The 19,580-nt window shown below is 42.4% G+C and overlaps 2 protein-coding genes across 3 annotated transcripts in view; one reads left to right on the top strand and one right to left on the bottom strand.

Moving 5' to 3' along the window:
* Nucleotides 1-13,063, top strand: part of MPP6 (membrane palmitoylated protein 6) — a 100,438-nt gene extending 87,375 nt beyond the window's left edge. For both annotated transcript variants that reach the window (XM_036010495.1, XM_036010494.1), the window contains 2 exons: nt 917-1,045; nt 6,233-13,063. In XM_036010495.1, the coding sequence (XP_035866388.1) occupies nt 917-1,045; nt 6,233-6,409 (306 nt within the window). In that variant the 3' untranslated portion in view covers nt 6,410-13,063. The remainder of the gene's footprint in view (nt 1-916; nt 1,046-6,232) is intronic.
* A 2,741-nt stretch (nt 13,064-15,804) lies between these two features.
* The window catches only part of GSDME (gasdermin E), a 47,575-nt gene continuing 43,799 nt past the window's right edge, over nt 15,805-19,580 (bottom strand). The window contains exon 10 of the mRNA XM_028525947.2: nt 15,805-17,176. Coding sequence (XP_028381748.1) covers nt 16,943-17,176 — 234 coding nt within the window. The 3' untranslated portion in view covers nt 15,805-16,942. The remainder of the gene's footprint in view (nt 17,177-19,580) is intronic.

Below are 19,580 nucleotides of genomic sequence, written 5' to 3'. Positions count from 1 at the left end.
CATGGTACCAATTGAGTAGTGGAATATCAAGGGGAACACTTTGTGAAGTGTATGCTTGTCTAACCACTTTGCTGTACACCTGAAACTAACACAAAATAATATTAACTATAAACTATAATTGAAAAAACCTTTTAAATTCAAAATACATAAATAAAAGAATAAAAATTTGAAGTCACATCCACTCAACACATACACATAAACATTCATTTCATGCTCATTGCAGTTCATGTCTCTCTCACCAACCCCTTACCACTACTCTGCACTTAACCCAAACTCACTTCCCTACTCAGAGATAAACATTTGGTTTGGTGTGTATCTTTATGTCTTTTTAATATGCCTAAAGTAAAAAAATATATAATGTATGTGCACATATACATATATAAAATGTGATGGGTTTTTTTTCTATTTTTCGTGAATGCGAAAATCCTATACAAATTCTTTAGCTTTTTTCATTAAACAGTTTTACTTGAAGATCTTTTTATGTCAGTTACTATAGAGCTTTTTTTTATTATTTGCTGCTTAGTATTTCATAATGGTATATATTAATTTATGTAACCACTCTCCAATTAATAGACACTGAGATTAATTTCTGGCTTTTTAAATATTAACAGAATCCTGCAGTTAACACATAGAATGCATTTACATCATTCTTGATGACTTTTGGGTCATTCATTAAGTTTGATGCTGTCCTTTGTTCAGGAGGATTAAAGAGTAGTGAGACTGAGGTCAGAACACAATTAATGGATCACTGTTTGGGGAAAGTATTCTAAGAATCAAAAGGGTAGAAGTGGGGCAAGTGTTAAATTATATCCTTAATCCTTCAGGAGAGGGCAGATAGACTTTATTTAGTAAATAAAGGGTAACAATACAAATTCTAGTCCTGTGTATATTGGTGTATAATTTTTCTCCTACACAGGCCCTGAAAGTACTGAGGACGTCGGAGTTCATGCCCTACGTGGTGTTCATTGCTGCTCCAGAGCTAGAGACTCTACGCGCCATGCACAAGGCCGTAGTGGATGCTGGCATCACCACCAAGCTTCTGACGGTGAGCAGTTAGTTCTTTTAGGCTGACAATATTATTTCCCCCTACAACTTGTCCTTGACCTTTTCTTCTGAGATGTTTTAACATTATATACTCATATTTATGAAATAAATATACTGTATAAGGTATTACAGGATAAAAATTCACTTACTAGATATAGTTAGGATTTGGAACAGTATTGTTTTAACATAAAAATTATTGTTCACTTTATTTTAAAACAATGTTTACTTCCTGTGTGCAAATGAAATAGGCCAGTGTTAAAACATGCATATTAATCCAACCCCCTTATTTTACTAGTGAGGAAACTGGCCCCACTAACATTTTAGTTTCTGTTACATGCTTTCTCTCCTTCTCCCTCTCTTTTTTCACACTGCGGAAATTTTAAAATATATACAGAAAGGAAATAAATGAACTTCCATGTGCCCATCACCTAGCTGTAATAACATATGGCCACTTTTGTTTCAATCATACTTCTCCTCACTTCCTCGCTTACTTTGAGTTATTTTGAAGCAAATCTTTGATATCATATCAACCGTAAATACTTCAGTATTTATCTTTAAAAGATAAAGACTTTTCAAAATAGCCTTAACACCATTAACATGTAAAAAAATTAGTAAGAGCAGCTTCTTAATATCATCAATATACAATCTTTATTTGAATTTCCCCAAGATTTATAACTTTTTTATAGCTGCTTTGTTCAAATCAAGATCCAAATAAGATCAACACATTGCATTTACTTGATGTCTTCTAAATCTTTTATCCCCAACTTGAGGTGTAATTGACATACAATCAACTGTACGCATTGACAGAGTACAACTTAAAACGTTTGTGCATATGTGTACATGCATGAAGCCTTGACACGCAGTCAACGTAACGGACATGTTACCTCCTCAGAAAGCTCCCTGGTGCCCCTTCACAATCCCTCCCTCCTGCTGCTCCCACCTCTCCCCACACTGTAGCTGCTAAGTCTTAAAATCAGGTAGTATTAGTCCTTTTTGCTCTTTTTCGGGTTACATGTCTATACTTCACTTTCTGAATAGCTTCAGTATAGTTACAAGTGTTTTCGTATTGTCTACTAATTCTAACATTTGTGTCAGTTCTGTGTTGGTTTTGATTGAATGACTGTTCCTTGGGATGGGTCATATTTTCCTGCTTCTTTGCAGTCCTCTTACTTTTTTATTGGATGCCAGGCATGAGCTTTGTTCTGGGATGCAGTTATCTGGAATTAGTCTGTTTCTTTCAGGTCTTGCTTATCAAATTTGTTAGGTAAGACCAGAGCAGTTCTCATTCTCAGGGCATTTCTTTTCCACTACTGAAGCAAGCCATTCAAGCACTCTCCGAAATGGCCAGTGCATCATGGGGTTTTCCCTTCTGCCTGGTGGGAACAGGTCCTGTTCCTGGCTCGGGATGAATACCTCTCAGCCTTTCTGCTGGCTCTTTGGTGACCTTGGGTAGTGGTACACATTCACAATCCGTACTTGGCCACATGCTAGAAGGGGACCTTTTGCAGGTCTTTGAAGTTCTCTCCCTGTGCTCTGCCATTCCATTCTGGTATTCTGCCCTGCAGACTCTTGGTCTCCCTGGACTCACAGCTCTGTCCCAGCTTAGAGGATCTAATAGGCTCCTTCTGGGCGATGCCTCGCCGTGTGGCAACTTCTGGAAACTCTTCGAGGCTGGTAATTGGGGTTGGTCGTAGGGCTCATCACTTCATTTGTTTCCAGTCTCCCTGGGATCTCTCTTTCATTGCCTGTTTCATGATGTCCTAAAAAACTGTCATTCCATACATTTTGTCTGGTTTTGTGGTCAGGCAGGAGGGTTAGCCTGATTCCTGTTAGTGCCTCTCAGCTGAAAGCAGGCATCCCTTTAGTCTCTTTTAATCTTAAATTCTCACTGCCTTCCTCTTCCCCTCTTTTAATCGACTCTAGTTCAAAAAAAATGTCATTTATCCTATCAAGTTGAATTTTGTCAGTTCTGTCTCCATTGCGTCATTCCCCTCCTCTGTTTCTCGTATTTCCTGTGAACCGAGAGTGGCTCGACCAGGTGCAGGTTCCATTTTATTTTTTTTTTTTCAAGAATAATTGATAGGTGGCACTTGTTTTGTTCCATTTTGAGGTATCCGGAAAAGGCTGTCTCTCTTTTTGTGGTAAGATTGGGTTTAGGCGTTGTGAGTCTGGTCTGTAAAGTTTCCCAGTAGTTTTTCACCTAATGATTTGGGCGGGTTTCATTGGTCTTTTCCTGGGCCAGTTATTATGTTTTTAGGGATTGTAAGTTGGTAATATTCTAAGTTTGTGACTCTTTCCGATTTTATAAACTAGAGTTCTTCTAAAAAAATAACTGTTGCTCATCAACTAGTTGATTACGCTAAAGTAGAGTTCTATAGGAAAGTCAAGATATATGCTTGACACTTTCTTTCCCCTTTATGGGGCAGTTTTCAGAATAATGGGCTTGTTCCATAACAGCCTCCACAGGCAACAGGTGACCAAATAAGGTTTGGGTTATGTTTTTTTAAGATTTTATTTATCCATAGAGAGACGGGAAGGGACGGAGAAAGAGGAAGAAAAACATCTTGATCAGTTGCCTGTCACATCTCCAACTGGGACGCTGGCCCACAACCCAGGCGTGTGCCCTTGACCAGGAATTGAACCGGTGACCCTTTGGTTTGCAGGATGGCACTCAATCCGCTGAGCCACGACAGCAAGGGCTGTTTTCTAATCTCATTATGAACACGTGGATTTTAACTTGATGTGCAATTGCAGTCACTGTTCTCATTGATGCTCAAATTTTCCATCTTTTTAAAAATGTTTAAAAATTTTTTCGGTTAGAGTTGACATTCAATATTATGTTTCAAGTGTACAGCATAGTGGCTAGACATTAATATAACTTATGAAGTGAGTCAAATTGTCCCATCTTTGACCAATAGGAGCTTATTGAAGTTGGTCCTCACTCAAGGATATGTTCACTGATTTAGGGAGAAGGGAAAAGATGGGGGAGAGAGAGGGAAACATCAGTGTGAGAGAGAAACATTGATCGATGGCCTCTCATATGTGAGGCAAGTGGGTATCAAACCCTTTTGGTGTATGGGATGATGCTGGACCAAACAAGCCACCCATCCAAGGCCTGATTTCTTTTTTTAACAAGACAGATTGCTAATGACTATAATAGGTTAAGTATTATTTCCAAGTTGAACTGTGGCCTGTTTACAGATCTGAAATAGAAGATATTTTAGGTTTTTCAAACTTATTTAGGAACCTCCGTGAAAAGTATTAACTAAAAGGATTAGTGGCCCTCATGCCTAGTTGGGAACCCACTTTTCTGTCTGTACTTTCCTTTATATTAACTTACATGCTATCATCATGCTGATGATTCCTGCTTTATATACAGGCACCTCAGACCTCAGAGCTCTGACTTGCATAACCCATCACCTACTTACATTTCCACTTGGATGTCTCACAGACTCATTGACTTGTAACAGGTACCAGGTAGGACGTTTGCTTCCCCAATAAATCATGTTCTCCCCGTCCCTACGTGCCAGCTCTGCATCTTCTACACCCATTTATTTACTCAAGCTAGAAACCCAAGAGAATCCTCAGTTCATTCATTTGCCTCACTTTTCACTTCCAGCCCATTAGCTCATCCCGATGATTTTATCAGCAAAATACGGGTGGGCAAAAGTAGGTTTACAGTTAGTTGTAAGTATGCAAAACATAGAGTTTATTCTTATATTATTATTTTTTATTTTAATCATTGTTCAAGTACAGTTTTCTCTCTTTTACTCCTATTCCAGCTCACCCACTCATCCCTCCCCGCTTCCCTCCCATTACTACCCTCCCAATTCTTATATTATTATTTATTAATTGTTGTTTTATTTTCCATACAAACAACTGTAGACCTACTTTTGCCCATCCTGTACATTTTCAGTCTAGGTCAATTCCATCTCCTCTGCCATCGTAATAATCCAGAGATGTCTCCATTCCATCCGGGTCCTTCAAGACTTATTCCATGCTCATCTCAAATTTTTACACAGCTCCCCCCTAACCGTCTGTGCATCCTGGTCTTCTTTCAGTGTCTTAAACACACCGGGGTCATTTTCCTCCTGGATTTTACATGGTTGTTTCCTCTTCCCAGAGGGCTGTTTCTCCCACTGTGGTTCTCAGTTTGAAAGTCACTTACTCCATGTCTTTGCAATCGCTCTATCTGAAGTAGATCTCTTACAATGCTTTGTTCCTGATTGTTTTCTTTTGTAGTACTTGGTACATCTTGCAGGTTTTTGTGTTTATTCGCCCTTTATCTGTCTCATCCACCGTAGGGTAGAAACCCACTCTGTCGTATTCATTGTTATAGCCATAAATAATAAAACACAGTAAACACTTTAATAGAAACTCAGTAAATATTTGCCACGGCCAGGTTGCTTAGTTGGTTGGCACGTCATCCCATACACCAGAAGTGTGTGGGTTCAGTCCCTGGTTGGGGCATGTGTAGGGAAGCAACCAACCAATGTTTTCCTCTCACGTCGATGTTTCTCCCCCCCAACTCCTTTCTCCCTAAATCAATGAACATATCCTCAGATGAGGATTTTTTAAAAAATCTTTAAATAAAATAAATATTTGAATAACCTGTAGAATTACTGTGAAATTTCAAAAACACTTGCAATTTAATGAAAAGCTTTATGCAGTACCTTACTTATGTATTCCCCACATCATTCTAAAATGACTAGAAATATTTCATGAAATATAAATAATGCTAGCTAAAAAAATAAATAAATGAAAAGTTAGTCTTCAAAACACATTTGTAAGATTCTCTTTCTTAGAGATAGTAAACGTGTCTTGGAGCTTAATAACCACTAGAAATTGGGTTCCATAATCTAGTGTCCATAAGATAAAAATATGTTACCGTAGGTTTTACCCTGAGGTTATTGTTAGCAGCCTTTTACTTAGGAATCTTACCCTAATATCAGAGCAACAGAAGTCGCAGAATACTCATAAACTCAAACATGGGCACAGCTGGAAAGATGAGCACAGGAGTGGGCGGTAGCATCTTTTTAACACTCTGTGTGGATTCGGTTTTGAGAATTAACATCAGAATCCCAATAAAAAATTATCCAACATATTTTTTATGTTCACTTGGAGTTGGTGTTTGAGCAAGTAAATATGCATTATAATAAAAACACTTCCTTTTAAAACTCTTCCACAGGACTCTGACTTGAAGAAAACAGTGGATGAAAGTGCACGGATTCAAAGAGCATACAACCACTATTTTGACTTGATCATCGTAAACGACAATCTAGACAAAGCCTTTGAGAAGCTACAAACTGCCATAGAGAAACTGAGAATGGAGCCCCAGTGGGTCCCCATCAGCTGGGTCTACTGATGACTCGATAAGGTTCACAATTAAAATCCAACTTTTAGAAAGTGATTATTACCACAATTAAACCTTCGACTGAGAATATATGTGCGCAGGTGGAAGACGCCTGCCACGTCTAGGCATTTTTACTGCGTGGGTTGAAATACCAGTACACCATTCTGGATTTTTACAGAAAATGGGATTGGGAAGGTGTACTAATATATAATTTATCTTAATTTTTCTAACTTTTTATGGACAATCTATTCATACCACATAAAGAAATGCGTTGAAGCATTTTGTACGTTTTGTTTTAGTACCCTTGCCTTTTTCATCAGGAATTTTCAACTCATTCATTGGAACATTAGTCTCACATTTTCACTGTGATGATAAATACTTGAAATAGTTTTGTAAAGTTGTCATTTGGTCCAATATTTAACTAATGAAAGGAGAAAATAGTCATTGGCCTTCTTTCCTAGTCCTGTTTCTTACAGAGGCAGAACTTCGGTGTCAGTGCTGTGGCGAGTCCGTGACCATCCGAGTCTGACACCGGAAGTCTGCTCGATGCTACATGGTTTTGTCACTTCAGAGATGTCTGGCTCTCCGCCCTGATTTATACAGACGCGTTGGCGTTTTCCCCCTTCATTTCCAGCTGTAGTGAAAAAAAGGAAGAGCAGTACCTGGCACTCTCATCTGTTGCAAAGACAGGCCGACACTGAGTTAACGTGCACGCAGCAAGCACGTCACGGCGGGGCAGGCTCAGAGAGTGCCTTCCGCAGAACCTTACAGCGGCGTGGCACAGTGCACTGCTTTCCACAGGCAAACATTGAACTGAGAAAAATGAACCCGCTTCTTTAGGCAGTTTTTTGGTAGGATATGGTCAGCAACTGTATTATGCTTCTGCATATTTCTGTGATGCTTAGAAATGCCTCTGAGTTTGCAGTCTGAAAGAGTTGGTGAACAGTCAGTGTGCTGTTTGAAGGGCGACGTGATCATCAAGGTGTTTGTTAGATTCGTTGTGCTGAGAACCCAGTCCACTGGATGATTTTTAAAATTTGGAAGTAACTGTCAGCTGTTTTATCTATATATAACGTGTACATTATATAATATGTACATTTGTATATATTATATAATATATATTAAATCATATTTTTTGGTACATTTCTGTAAGGAAATGCACTTTTTTGTTTAATGATTAGGGAAACAGTTCTCTAGATGTGTTAATATGTACACATTTCCAAAATTCACCTTAGCTAATACCTTCCTTTAGGATTCTCGGATGGTATAATTTCTTGCTAAAATGTACTCAGATGCAGCTCATCATTAAACTAAGCCAGCCACATTTTATATTGTTGCTAGAGCTTTTCACAGAAACAGTACTCACATGTAGAGGGCTAGGTGCTTAAACGTTGGTGGTTGTCTTTGTCAGGTGGCAGGCACCTGGCTGCTGAATTTGTTTCCCCTCACCAGAGCTGTCGCAGGGAATGCCAGCGAGGTGCTGGAGGGGGGAAGAAGCGGCTGGCAGTGAGGAGTGAGCACCCTTTGTTTAAATAATTTCACAAGGAAACAACTCTCAAGCTGCCGTATTAAGATTGAAAGTCCATAGGTATTTTTTAATTCCAGATTTCATATCCAGAACACAAATTCACGTTCTTTGTCCTAGGATAGGAAATTGGTGGCAAAATGGATCACACTATTTTAATAACTTTGGTACCTTTTAAACCTCATATATTTACATCACAGTATTGGCTTCTCAGAGCAACATGAGTCAAAGCACAGTCCTGAGGCAATGTCCTGTGACTTAGTGCTTCAACGCACTGTAAATGTTAAGAGAAATTCCATTTCCACATCCTCTGGTGTGCCTTCATCTTTGAACAACTTTGGGATTCTTGGAGACAAACACTTTGGATTTGTGAACAGACAGTTTATCCACAAATTATTTCAACTGTCTTGGCAAATAGAGATAATTTCTACATCAAATGTATTTTTAGCTGTATCAGGTGGTATAAAAATGCATATTATTTAGAAAACAGTCAATACATAAAGGAGTTATTTCTATTATAAATGGTACTCATCACTAACTATTTAGTTAATACATACTAGATCCCTCCTAATATGAAATAAAATGATGTCGTTAAGTTCATTTCAGACTAGATGCCAGAACTGAAGAAAATACAATTAGAAAGTGACTTCATTGTATCTCAATAAGTAGTCATTGAACCTGAAACTCAAGTCCCATCTGAGTCTTTGGGAACCAGCAGAGCTCTGCTGGTCAGGGAGTCCCAGTGGCCCCAGGGTTCTCCCACAGCAGTGAGAGAGCACCACTGTGATCAAGGGCTTCTGTTGTGGAAGAGGGCTCAGGTAATTAGCTTTACCGACGAGAGCATGGTTTAAAGTAATGTTTAATAATTGGTAATAGTTACAGTACACACACATGTGCTCTTGCTTTGGGGAAACATGATGTGCCATTCCTTTTGGGCAGGTGAGTATCTGCATTCGGATTCAGGGCATGACTATTTATGTACAACTAAATATATATATATATATTTTCAAATGTACAAATACCCAGAGGTGATATCTCTGGGTAAGTAATTTAACGTTAACTAGTGGAATACCAGGTCTGTCCAGAAAAAGTCCAGCCATTGTTAACCTAATGAGAACAGTTTGTGCAACATCAATGTAATCTGGCAGCTAAGGAGAGTGGACTGAAATGTGCATGAGGAGCAATGTCAACTTCACTGTAACAGTCAGTGAGGGCGGTAGACACTGTTGAGTGAGCATGTGTACTGTGTGGCCACCACATTCAAAATGAGCAAGTACAACGATGAACCTGCATCAAATTTTGCGTTAAACTTGAACATTCCTCCACAGAAACTATTTGAATGATTCAGAAGCCCACAGCTGTGGGCAGCTGTGATTGGCAGCTTCATCACAACAACGCAGCCACTCACACATCACATTTCATGAAGAGGTTTTTGGTGAAACATCAGATCACCCAAGTGACTCAGCCCCCCATAGCCCAGATGTGGCATCCCGCAACTACTGGCTTTTCCCAAAACTAAAATCGCCTTTGAAAGGGAAGAGATTTCAGACCATCAATGAGAGTCAGGAAAATATGACGGGGCAGCTGATGGCGATTGGGAGAACTGTGTGAGGTCCCAAGGTGCCTGCTTTGAAGGGGACTGAGGCATCATTGTCCTATGTACAGTGTTTCTTTCATCTTGTATCTTCTTCAATAAATGTCTCTATTTTTCATATTCCATGGCGGATACCTTCTGGACAGACCTTGTATATGTGAAGTGCTGTAAGTAGAATTTCACCTTCATTATAGCCATGCCTGATTTTGCTGTCTCTGTTTCTATATGATGCTTGGGTAATAATATCAAATATCCAATATTTCAAGACTTGATTTAGTTTTGCCAACTTTAACTATACAATCGCTGAACATAGCTTACTGAAAAATCATTATCATAAACCCAAAGTGACTACACCTATAGTAACTTGAACCCCAGATTCGAAGCTAGTAAAACTTATTTGTAATTGCTTATAAGGACAAGTTTTCCTTAAAAAAGAAAATTGATTATTAGTACAAATTGAGGAAATGCAAACTAGCAAAAAAATACAATAATATGGCATTATAGATTATGGCCAGTTCCAGATACTTTGACCATAATATCCCAGTGACAAAAGGTGATCTTTAAAAACTTATTAAATTGGTATTTATTTTTTATGTATAACAAGTGTCATGATCATGATTGGGCTTGATTCTCAAGATGGATAGCCATGGGGTTAGGTGTAATTATTTTGAATTGCTAAAGTTTGAAAATTGGTCAAAATAATGATCTGCTTACATTATGCTTTTACAACTTCTGAAACAACACTCCGAATTCCAGAAATCACAGGCTAGAGAGCCAGTAATTTTGTAGTAATGAGCCTTTATACTAAATATAGAAAAAGCAATCCCAAAATTTTATGTATATAGACAACAGGTCATTTTTTAAATGTTTGAGTCACCGTATATATAATATATATATAAGCTATGTGTATAATATGTAAAATTCTTCCAAAATACATGAACAATAAAACTAAATATATTCACCCATATAATTATAACTAGTGTTCTTAAATTTTACTTTCTAAATGTCTTTTAATTCAACTTTTTAAATTTTTAATTACTCCCCAATTCTTGTACATTCTGGAACTTTTTTCACATTGTTCAAAAGGGCTTTAGTTTTTGCCTTGAGTCAGATACTAATCTCCTTTTTGATAAATGACGTATTAAGCCCATAAAATTATCATTATAACTTAATTTCCTTAAGGAAAAAAGGAGAGTCCTGGGTGAAAACCTCTTGGGAAATGCTTATTTAAGCCTTCCAATGAATTGGTGATACGGTTCAGGCTTAAAGATTGTGGTGCCTGCTCTCCTCTTGTTTCAAAGGATGTGCTGTGAGAATCCATGTAATAACATCTGTGATGTACTTTGAGTTCTCCGGACAAATGCAGTATTTTAAATGATATGATTATTTTATAGAGTACAAGTGAATATTATTTATAGGCTTAAGAATACCATTGACTAGTAATTCACCATCATATCAGTTTTTATGTAAATATATATTGTATTCCTGAGGAAGATAACAATTCTATAATTTTTTAAGGTAAGATTATTTTTAAATGTGTTTTTGTTAGCTTCAAGTTTTATTCATTTAAAAAATATTTCCCATAAGTTGTCATGTTACTTTCTGTGTTCCTGGAATGATTTAGTGCACAGAATCAAAAATGAGTCCTTAGTCCACCAGAAAGTAAAGGAAGCGATGATACCGAATTTCTGAGGTAAGAATTTAAAAGCCTAGTTTGCACTTCTGCAATGCACTGCACTGCTTTCTTTAAAATAGTCTCCCTTTTGGTAAAAACAGAGATGATATGCTCTGGCTGAGATAGAATTCTGACCATGTGACCTTTGGCAAAACGTGTATATCTCTTTACTTTTAATATTCCATTTGTTAAATAAGGCTACCTTAACATTTGTCTTCAGCTTAAAGTACGAGAAGTAATTTGGAACTCTGATGTGGTACATGCTGAACTACAAAGTCTTGATTACGCTACTTTATCTGTTTATTGTATGTATGTGCTTACATTGAGGTTAATTATCTTTAGTTCTTTTCAAGTGTACGTCTTTCAGAGGTAACAGTGAATGGTGCACAGCATTCAGGACTCTTATCTCCATGTTGGGCCCTGAGGACGCAGTTCCCGCCTGGAAGATGGTCGGTTTCGCTCTCTTAGTGGCTCTGGGCAAATGGTCCATTTCGGTTTGAATCCCATTCCAGGTCCAACCAGGCCGCGCACAGGTCAAACTAAGTAAGCAATCCAGTGCTCTATTACATCAGCAGGCACCCTGATCTTTGCCCCGTAAAGCGGCCCTACCCTGTTATTAGAGCCTGAGATTGATCACGGCAGCCCATACTGTCTAACTGATAGTATTGTATAAAGTTTAAACGGTGTCTGTTTCTGGTGGACCTCTAATCGGAATGCTTTCTACATTCTCCTTCTGATTGACCCATGGCTGCTGGCTGGCTGAGGATGCGGTGTTGTGATGGTCGGTCTAGCCTGCCTCCACACACCAGAGTCAGCTGGAAAGGACACCCCGCTCTCTTGCTCTTTTTTTTTTTAACTGCTAGCTTTTACGTTTTCTAATCTCCAGCACAAACTGAATGACCACATCTACAGCTAACGTAAATGCTGCGTATAACTTGAGAGATGGAATCACTGAATGCTTGTAAACCTGTCTTGAGTCCCACCAAATAGGCTACATAGAGCAGAAGCCCAAAGGTCTTATTTTGAAAGTTGGGAATTGAGGTCTTTATTGTACTTCCGAAACAGCAAGCCCTGGGTGGAAACATAAATCTGACAGGCCATACCAGAAATCTTGCTTTCCTCATCCCAGTCAAGGTGACCTGGGAGCTTGGAGGAAGAGGAAAAATGCACAACATTAAAAACTCCTCAGCTGGAAGTTCCCAGCATTAAACCCGAGGTCATGTAAAATATGTGGTTTTCCTCTTTAAATAGGAGAGACAGGCAGCAGCGTAAGTCACATTGCTCAGAACACGGGAAGGTTGCTCTGGTGAATGCGGTCCAAGTGAGGAATGCCATGTCTTTTCAGATAGAGCCAGACTGGAGGACCAGCTCATTTCCATCTGTGGTGGAAATGCAAGATGAGTGTTTCCTTTGGCTGTATGCTGTCTCACAAAGGGCTCCTGTCTCTTCGGTAGCATTGACTGTCAGGGAAGTGGTATCTTGGACTTGGCTGTAGATGAGTGGGCACTAGGGTTTGGCAACTATTGTCATTTTCTGCATAATGTGTTAAGCTCTGTTAGAGGCTGTGATGAGTATTTGTTGTAAAATCCTTGCTTCAGGGGACTTTTTTTTCCCTCCATTTCATTTTGGTACATCTTTATTTTGAGCACAAATGCATGCTCTTTTTAACCTCTATGAAATGATTGTAGAATTTTTTTAATGGAGGACAAAATCTTGTTAGCAACCTAAAAATCAAAGCTGAACAAGCTGCTGAAGTAAGTTTCTGATGAAAAATATTTAAAAATAAAAATTGCTTCTGCTTTCCAAGTAATTGTATTGCTAATTCCTGTGTAAAAGAAACTATCCTTGTATAAATAAAGTTTTCCTGTAGTACAGTTAAGTATTGATTTTTTGGAAACTGTCCCTATACATTTTTTTCACATTTTCATGTGCTGTCCAAAACAAAAATTATTGAAATGATCTATCTGTGAAATTGCATACACCTGGTAAAATATTTTTGTATGTAAAAAGAAATAAATATTTAATATTGGAAAAATGTAGTGTTTTATTTATAAGTAGAACTGAGGTTTAGAAATAATAAAATACAGAGAATATGAGATTAGCTTTGCAACCTTTTTTTAAATGCTAATCATTTTTATAAAAACCCTCTAATGTCATTTAGTTTTTCCCACCAAGATAAATGTATAAATTTTCCACCTGCCTCTCCTGTTTAACAAGGAAACCCTAACTATTGTTTCCTCTACACCAGCCCAAGCTTTCAAAGACAGCATACTCGAGGAAAGGCAAACACAGAGAAGATTAAAATAGAGGATCAAGAAAAGGCCTCTATGCTTAGGTGGCGTGGGATGATACCAGGACCACTTCCCAGCCACCCCAGAGGGAGACACCCTGGTGGGAAAGACACGGCTGCTGTGGCACACAGCTCAGCCCCGAGGCCCGGGGAGGTGGGCCCACCTGGCCGGCCAGGACATGGAGGTGTGGCTGGGTGAGTGCAGGAAGCCTGTTTCCAGGAAAGGCGCCCCTGTCCCCTTTCCCAGGCTGGTTTCTGGGGCTCCATGCCTCACACTTAGGAAGTGGCTGCATGAGTGTATTTCCGATGTCTCCAAAAGAATCAGGGTTCATTTACAGCAGTTCCTTGAGTAATGTCAGTTTTGTTCAGTGTCGTTCCGTGCTAACATTGATGAGAGGAAAATATTACTGGCCGAGGCCACTGTGTGTGTGGAGTTTGCATGTTCTTTCCATGTCTGCGTGGGTTTTCTCCGGGAACTCCGGCTTCCTTCCACATCCCAGAGACGGGCGTGTTGGGTTAGTTGGCGAGTCTGACTTGCGCCAGTCGGGGCGCGTAGGTGTGGGTGTGAGTGGCCCTGCGAAGGAAGGGTGTCCTGTCCGGTGTGGGTCTCCCCTTGTGCTCTGCGGTGCTGGAAAGACTTCAGCCACCTGTGACCCTGAACTGGCATCATCAGGTGGGAAGATTTGCTCTCTTTCTTGTTTTTATCATCGTAAATGCTTGTTATAGCTCACATCTGTTTCGTTGTTTAATATTAGTATCTTGGGTCTTTATTTAGAAGTTTGGTGTTGATTTGGTGACCAGAAATACGCCGTGAGAACTTCACTCATGGTTCTTGACTCGTGTTTATATTAATTAGCTTATGGTTAAAAATGATTTTGTTCCATGTTTCGCTTAAAGCTGCCGTTTCCAAGAATCCCAGTGACATTAAATGAAGACTTACGCAGTTCATTCTTCTATCTTACACTACCTGTCAATTTGCCCTCACCCCAGTAACAAACTTGCACTATTTAGCAGCTTAACACACAGGCTGACCTGAGCTCCAGGGGTCTGAAACCCAGCGCAGGCCCCAGCAGGCCCCAGTGGAGATGCCTCCGGCCCCGCCCAGGCTCCTCTCTGGAGTCTGGAGTGGGGAATCGTGTCGGGCTCTTACAGGTTGCTGGCCAACCTCAGGTTCGCGCAGCTGTCGAACTGACGTCCCCGCTTCCTTACGTGCTATTGGACAGACCGTCCTCTCATCCTGAACCAGTCCCCTGGGTTCAGAGCCAGCAGCAGCACCGAGTCCTTGTCACGCCTCATCTTTTCTGCATTTTCTCAGCCAGGTCTCTCTCACTGACTCTTCTCCATTTTTTAAGGGCTCACCCAGATAATGCAGGATACTCTGTCCGTCTCAAGGTCCCTAACGTTAAAAACTGTAAAGTTCTTTTTCACCACGTAAGGTAACATGTCCACAGGTCCCAGGGCTTGTTAGGTCGTGGGCGCCTGTAAGAGGCCATTGCCAGGCCACACCTCACCAGCCAGTCAGTGCTGCTTGCTGCCTGTGTCCGTTTATGGAGGAGAAGGGGTCGTGGAGACGGCAGCGTTAAGGGGGCTGTCCTGTCCTGTCACTGGAAATACCGCTCTCCTTAGCCTATTAGGACTTGTTTCGAATGTAATGATTAAAATAAGTGTGGCTCTTGAACTCAAGCAGTAAGTAAAGTCAATTTCAAATTAGTAATTGTGTTTAAGGACACGGATACCCGTGAGAAGACACTCCTGGAGGCCCAGTGTCGCCCACACTCGCTGGGCCTGCACTGCCCGGGCCACCACGCCCCAGTGGAGGTCTGCTGAGAGGCCGGCAGGGACCGGGGGCTGGGAACTCCCATCCCAACCCCAGCCTCAGGCTGCGTCCAGCTGGGCGACTGGCCAGTGCTGGGGCAACTGTGGGAACAGCTGCAATGCCTCAGTTGCTGCTTTGATGGGACCCAAGCTTTTGACATTTGCTGGGATGGTACCTTTTCTTTGTGTCTGAGGTGTGTCTCTGTGTGTGTTTTAGTTTAGTTTCTTATTATTTAGAAGATAACACATACAAAATTACAACAGGAATAGAAGGGTGAACCACCCCCTTCCCCTACCTTTTGCCCTAACCTCTAAATCCTCTCCCCAGAGGAGCTCCTGCTGGGTCTCCAGTGGACTCGTCAGTGAGATCTCCAGGCATGGCGATCCGTGTGCGCCTAGCTTGCCCACAAGCAGGCTCACATTGCACCATCTGCCTACAGTCTGTTCTGTATGTGTGTTTTATTTCAGAAAACCAGACAAAAAGGCACGAGCTGTGCCAGCATTCTCACACTATTTTCTCTTTTGGGTGTTGCCTTCCCATTTGTGCGTAAGGCGCTTCTTTTCTGTGTTGTCGCCGCCACAGTGCACAGCTCAGCTGCCTTTTTCCTCACATGTCAGGAGTATCTGCGTGAGGGTAGTCTTCGTTTTTAACAGGTGACGGGAGGGTTACTTCGTTTCTTACTAAAATCTTAAAGGCAGGGAGGGGAGGAGTAGAGGATGGGGAGGTAAAAAACGTGCTGAACAATACACTTCTCTCCAGCAGCGCTGCCCCTCGCCACCACTGCCTCCTAAGTGAGACAAATCCTCACGGCAAAGCTCAGCCACGTACAGCCCCGTTTTGCTAAGGGAAAGCAAGAGGGTTTCGGGTCCCCAGGCTAGTTATAGAAGAAGGATGTGAAAACAAGAAAAAGCAAACTATATACCATTCAGAGTTTCCTTTGATGTAATATGTATTTTACAGATTAAACACCCAGCATGCATGGAAAATCAGCACATGGTTCTTGACCTGGAATAGGCTATGTTCATCAAAGCATGGCAAAGTCAGATAAAATGCCTCGTGCCGGACCCCTAAGGAAGGGTGGCCTGCTCGTAGACTTCTTCAGTATAATTTTATTTAGCAGAAGATACGCACTCCAGTGGCATTCACAGTTCATTTTTGAGTCACTTCAGAGTGTACAGCACATCCAGAACATAGCCTTCTCTGAAGAGAAATTGCCTCCCCACAGCATTCACAACTTAAAATGAATTTTTGGATCAAAGTGTCAGACCCATCTGTTTTTGTTACAACAGGAAGAAAGTGGGAAATGTAAGTGATAGATGGACCCATCTTTCTGCAGACAAGAGGGTCTGAGTGCATGCTGGTGTAGGATTGCGAGCCCTCTCCCAGCTGTCTGGGTGCTGGAGTGGAGCGTGCTCGCTGGGTCACCAGCACCGGAAGGCCCCTTACGGAAAATAACCGTTTACAGAGCATCTGGTGGCTGAGCTCGTGGTGATTCGTGATGCACAGGCACCACTTCTTAAACTCTTCTGTACATTCATTTCCTTGATCAACACTTAGCGTGGCTCAGACCCCAGCCCCAAAGTAGTAGTAGCTCAGCGGTGCTGAAAAGTGCCTGAGGACAGGTACTCGTGATTCACGCATGAGGTTACTGATGTGCTCTGCCCAAAGCATGGAGCCCACTCAGGCTTACATAAAGAACGAGTGGGGAAATGTTAGGGACTTGGCCGGTGACGGCTTTTACAGAGGACTGTCGTCTCTCCAGGGCGACGCCGGCCGTGGCGAGCAGGCACTGCGCGATCCCGAACCGTTCCGCGTCTCTCAGAGGGGCCAGGGCCGTGTCGTCAAGATCAGGGTCTCCCCCCGCAGACAGTGCCTGGAGCTGAAATGGCACATTTTAAACTTTTGCTCAGACGTGTTACAGAAAATCTGCATCGTTGGCTAGTAACACCCTTCTAGCTAATTATGAAAAAAAAATTTTTTTTAATTTCCCAGATGAAGCAGAAAAACTTTAAGATGTAGCGAGATATATTTGTCTCAGACCAGGACCTCAGGCCTGATTTTCCCAGTCTGCCTGGAGCCCTGTCTACAACCCTCCTCTCCGAACCACCTGCTGCTCGAGGCACCGACGCCAGCAGATCAGAAAGGTCAGAACTTAACTTGCCCATACACACAGTGTGTAAGGCTTGTTTGCTTTTTTAAATGAAGATTTGAGAATATTTGCACAAACCCCTCAAAGGGAAATAAACTGCCATAGTTTATTGTACCCTTCCTGCCTCAAGAACCTCTGCCCTGGTCCCTCCTTCTACCTGGGTGCTCTTCCCCCAGAGCTCCGCGTAGACTTCTCCTGCCCGTGTCTCAGCTGCCGGCTGAACCCCCACATCAGAAGGGCCTCGCCTCACCCCACCCCACCCCACCCCATCCACCCACTCCCACCCCACACCTCAGCCACTACTGCATTATTGTATTGCCTTCACATGCTTGCTTTATCTGGATCATCTTCTTGACAGTCACTGTGCAGTCTGTTCCCTGAGACCTAAGCCGCCCCATACGGCAGGGACCTGGCCCGTGGTGCTCACCATTTGCCCCGCCTAGACCTAGACCCTCGCTGCGGCGAATGAACGAATGAACGTTAGTCCTTCCTCGAGGCTGCCGCCCGAGCTGCAACCACTGAGAACGTTTGAAACTTGGCTCTTTGGGGTCTTGATTGGTGCCTGTGACACTTTATTGTTTAAGCTTCGGTAATGACAAATTTGCCAGTGCATTTGACTTTTAAACAGGCATTCAGAACCAGGTCAGATTAGGAATGTAGAGAGTCAGCTTTAAAATTAAAAACGAGGCCTGTACAGTAGGCAGTGTTTTTATCTAGATCTGAAGGGGCTCGGGAAGAGTCCCGGGAGTGTTCTGAGAGCAGCGGGGACCTCCCCGGGAGCAACCAGCAGCCCGCCCCTCGGTAAAGGGCAGCACTCATTTGCAGACAAAAGTCCTTGGGGGGCTACCATCAAAATCAGCCTGACAAGTGTACACCTTGTAGCTTCACCACATACAGCTCACACAGCGTCACCACTGGCTTAGCGTTACCGCTTGGCCCAGACAGTCAACTACCGATTACGCTTGAGAGGGGATGGGTCTGCTCTGTAAGCACCACGCCCTGCAGTTGGAGAATGAGCTTCACTGGCGCGGGGCTGGAGGCAGCCAGCGGCTCGGCGGGGCTGGGGGAGAGGTGCTGAGCCGCACCCAGCCTCCTGCTCTGAACATCGGCCACCCCCAGGTGCCCAGGTGCCCAGAGGCACTTCTGGGTGTCAAAGAGATTGCAGTCCCCCGAGGGTGGAGGGGTGAGACTAACATTCTCTGCTGATTCTAACTCTCCTTTTCCCAGTTTGGCGAATGTGTTCGCGTGTCCGACACTGCTCTCCTGAAAGGCCTTCGAAAGCCTCTCAAGGTTACCGTGGCCACCAGACAAGATGAGACAGAAGTGCCGGTGCATCGCTACACTCTGTCCTAAGTAAATCCCTGTAAGGAACACATGATGCCCGAATTCCTTCAGGAGGCAGGAACCTGGCCGTCTTGAGGGTTGTTGCAATATCTAGGGGAGATTATGTAAAGATGCTCAGGGAGGTCTTTAAGGAAAAATTCCTCCTTTGTCTGTGGTGAGCAGCCCAGGAAGGCAAACAAAGGAGTCTGTGGGTGGGAGGTTCTGTGCCAAAGCGGAATACCAGGCATTCTGGGACTCGGCGTGTGTCTGTCCTGAGGGCTGCTTTTAAAACACCAGCGAACAGGCTTGGAAGCAACACAAAGATTGAATCCTTGGGCTGATGTGCAAGGAAGATGACAACCAAGTGTGCGTTTACTGGGAGAGGGCGTTAAGTGGTGTGGCCTTGGCGGTGTTTTCTTTCTGTGTATACCTCCTGAACCCAGTTGGCGACTCTGTAACTACTCGGTAAGGACCAATCTGGGAAATGCTGAGCACCAGTTGTGGTGAAACAGAGCTGGGTTACAAAAGCCAAGCTACTGGGATGTATGGAAACATATTGTTCCCATAACCAAACTACACTGGCAGCTTTTTCCCCCAGCTGGCCGCAGCACCCACGTGCTGCTGGCATGTTTTCAAGTCGTTCATTTTTTGTGGTCAAAGCGTAAGAATCCACATTCCCCTGGGCAGGTAGAATCTGCTTTGGGTTGTGAATGACGTCTGCACCGCTGCTTGGAATGGGGCCTTGCTGCAGTCCTCGGATGCCTTTCCTGGGCAAAGAAGTACCAAAGGCACGGACCACAGTGCTCAGTCT

The sequence above is a fragment of the Phyllostomus discolor genome, chromosome 10 (genome assembly GCF_004126475.2).
Source record: "Phyllostomus discolor isolate MPI-MPIP mPhyDis1 chromosome 10, mPhyDis1.pri.v3, whole genome shotgun sequence".
NCBI classification, from domain to species: Eukaryota; Metazoa; Chordata; class Mammalia; order Chiroptera; family Phyllostomidae; genus Phyllostomus; species Phyllostomus discolor.
The sequence above is the reverse complement of the archived record's forward strand: the minus strand, read 5'-3'. Positions and strand labels throughout refer to the sequence as shown.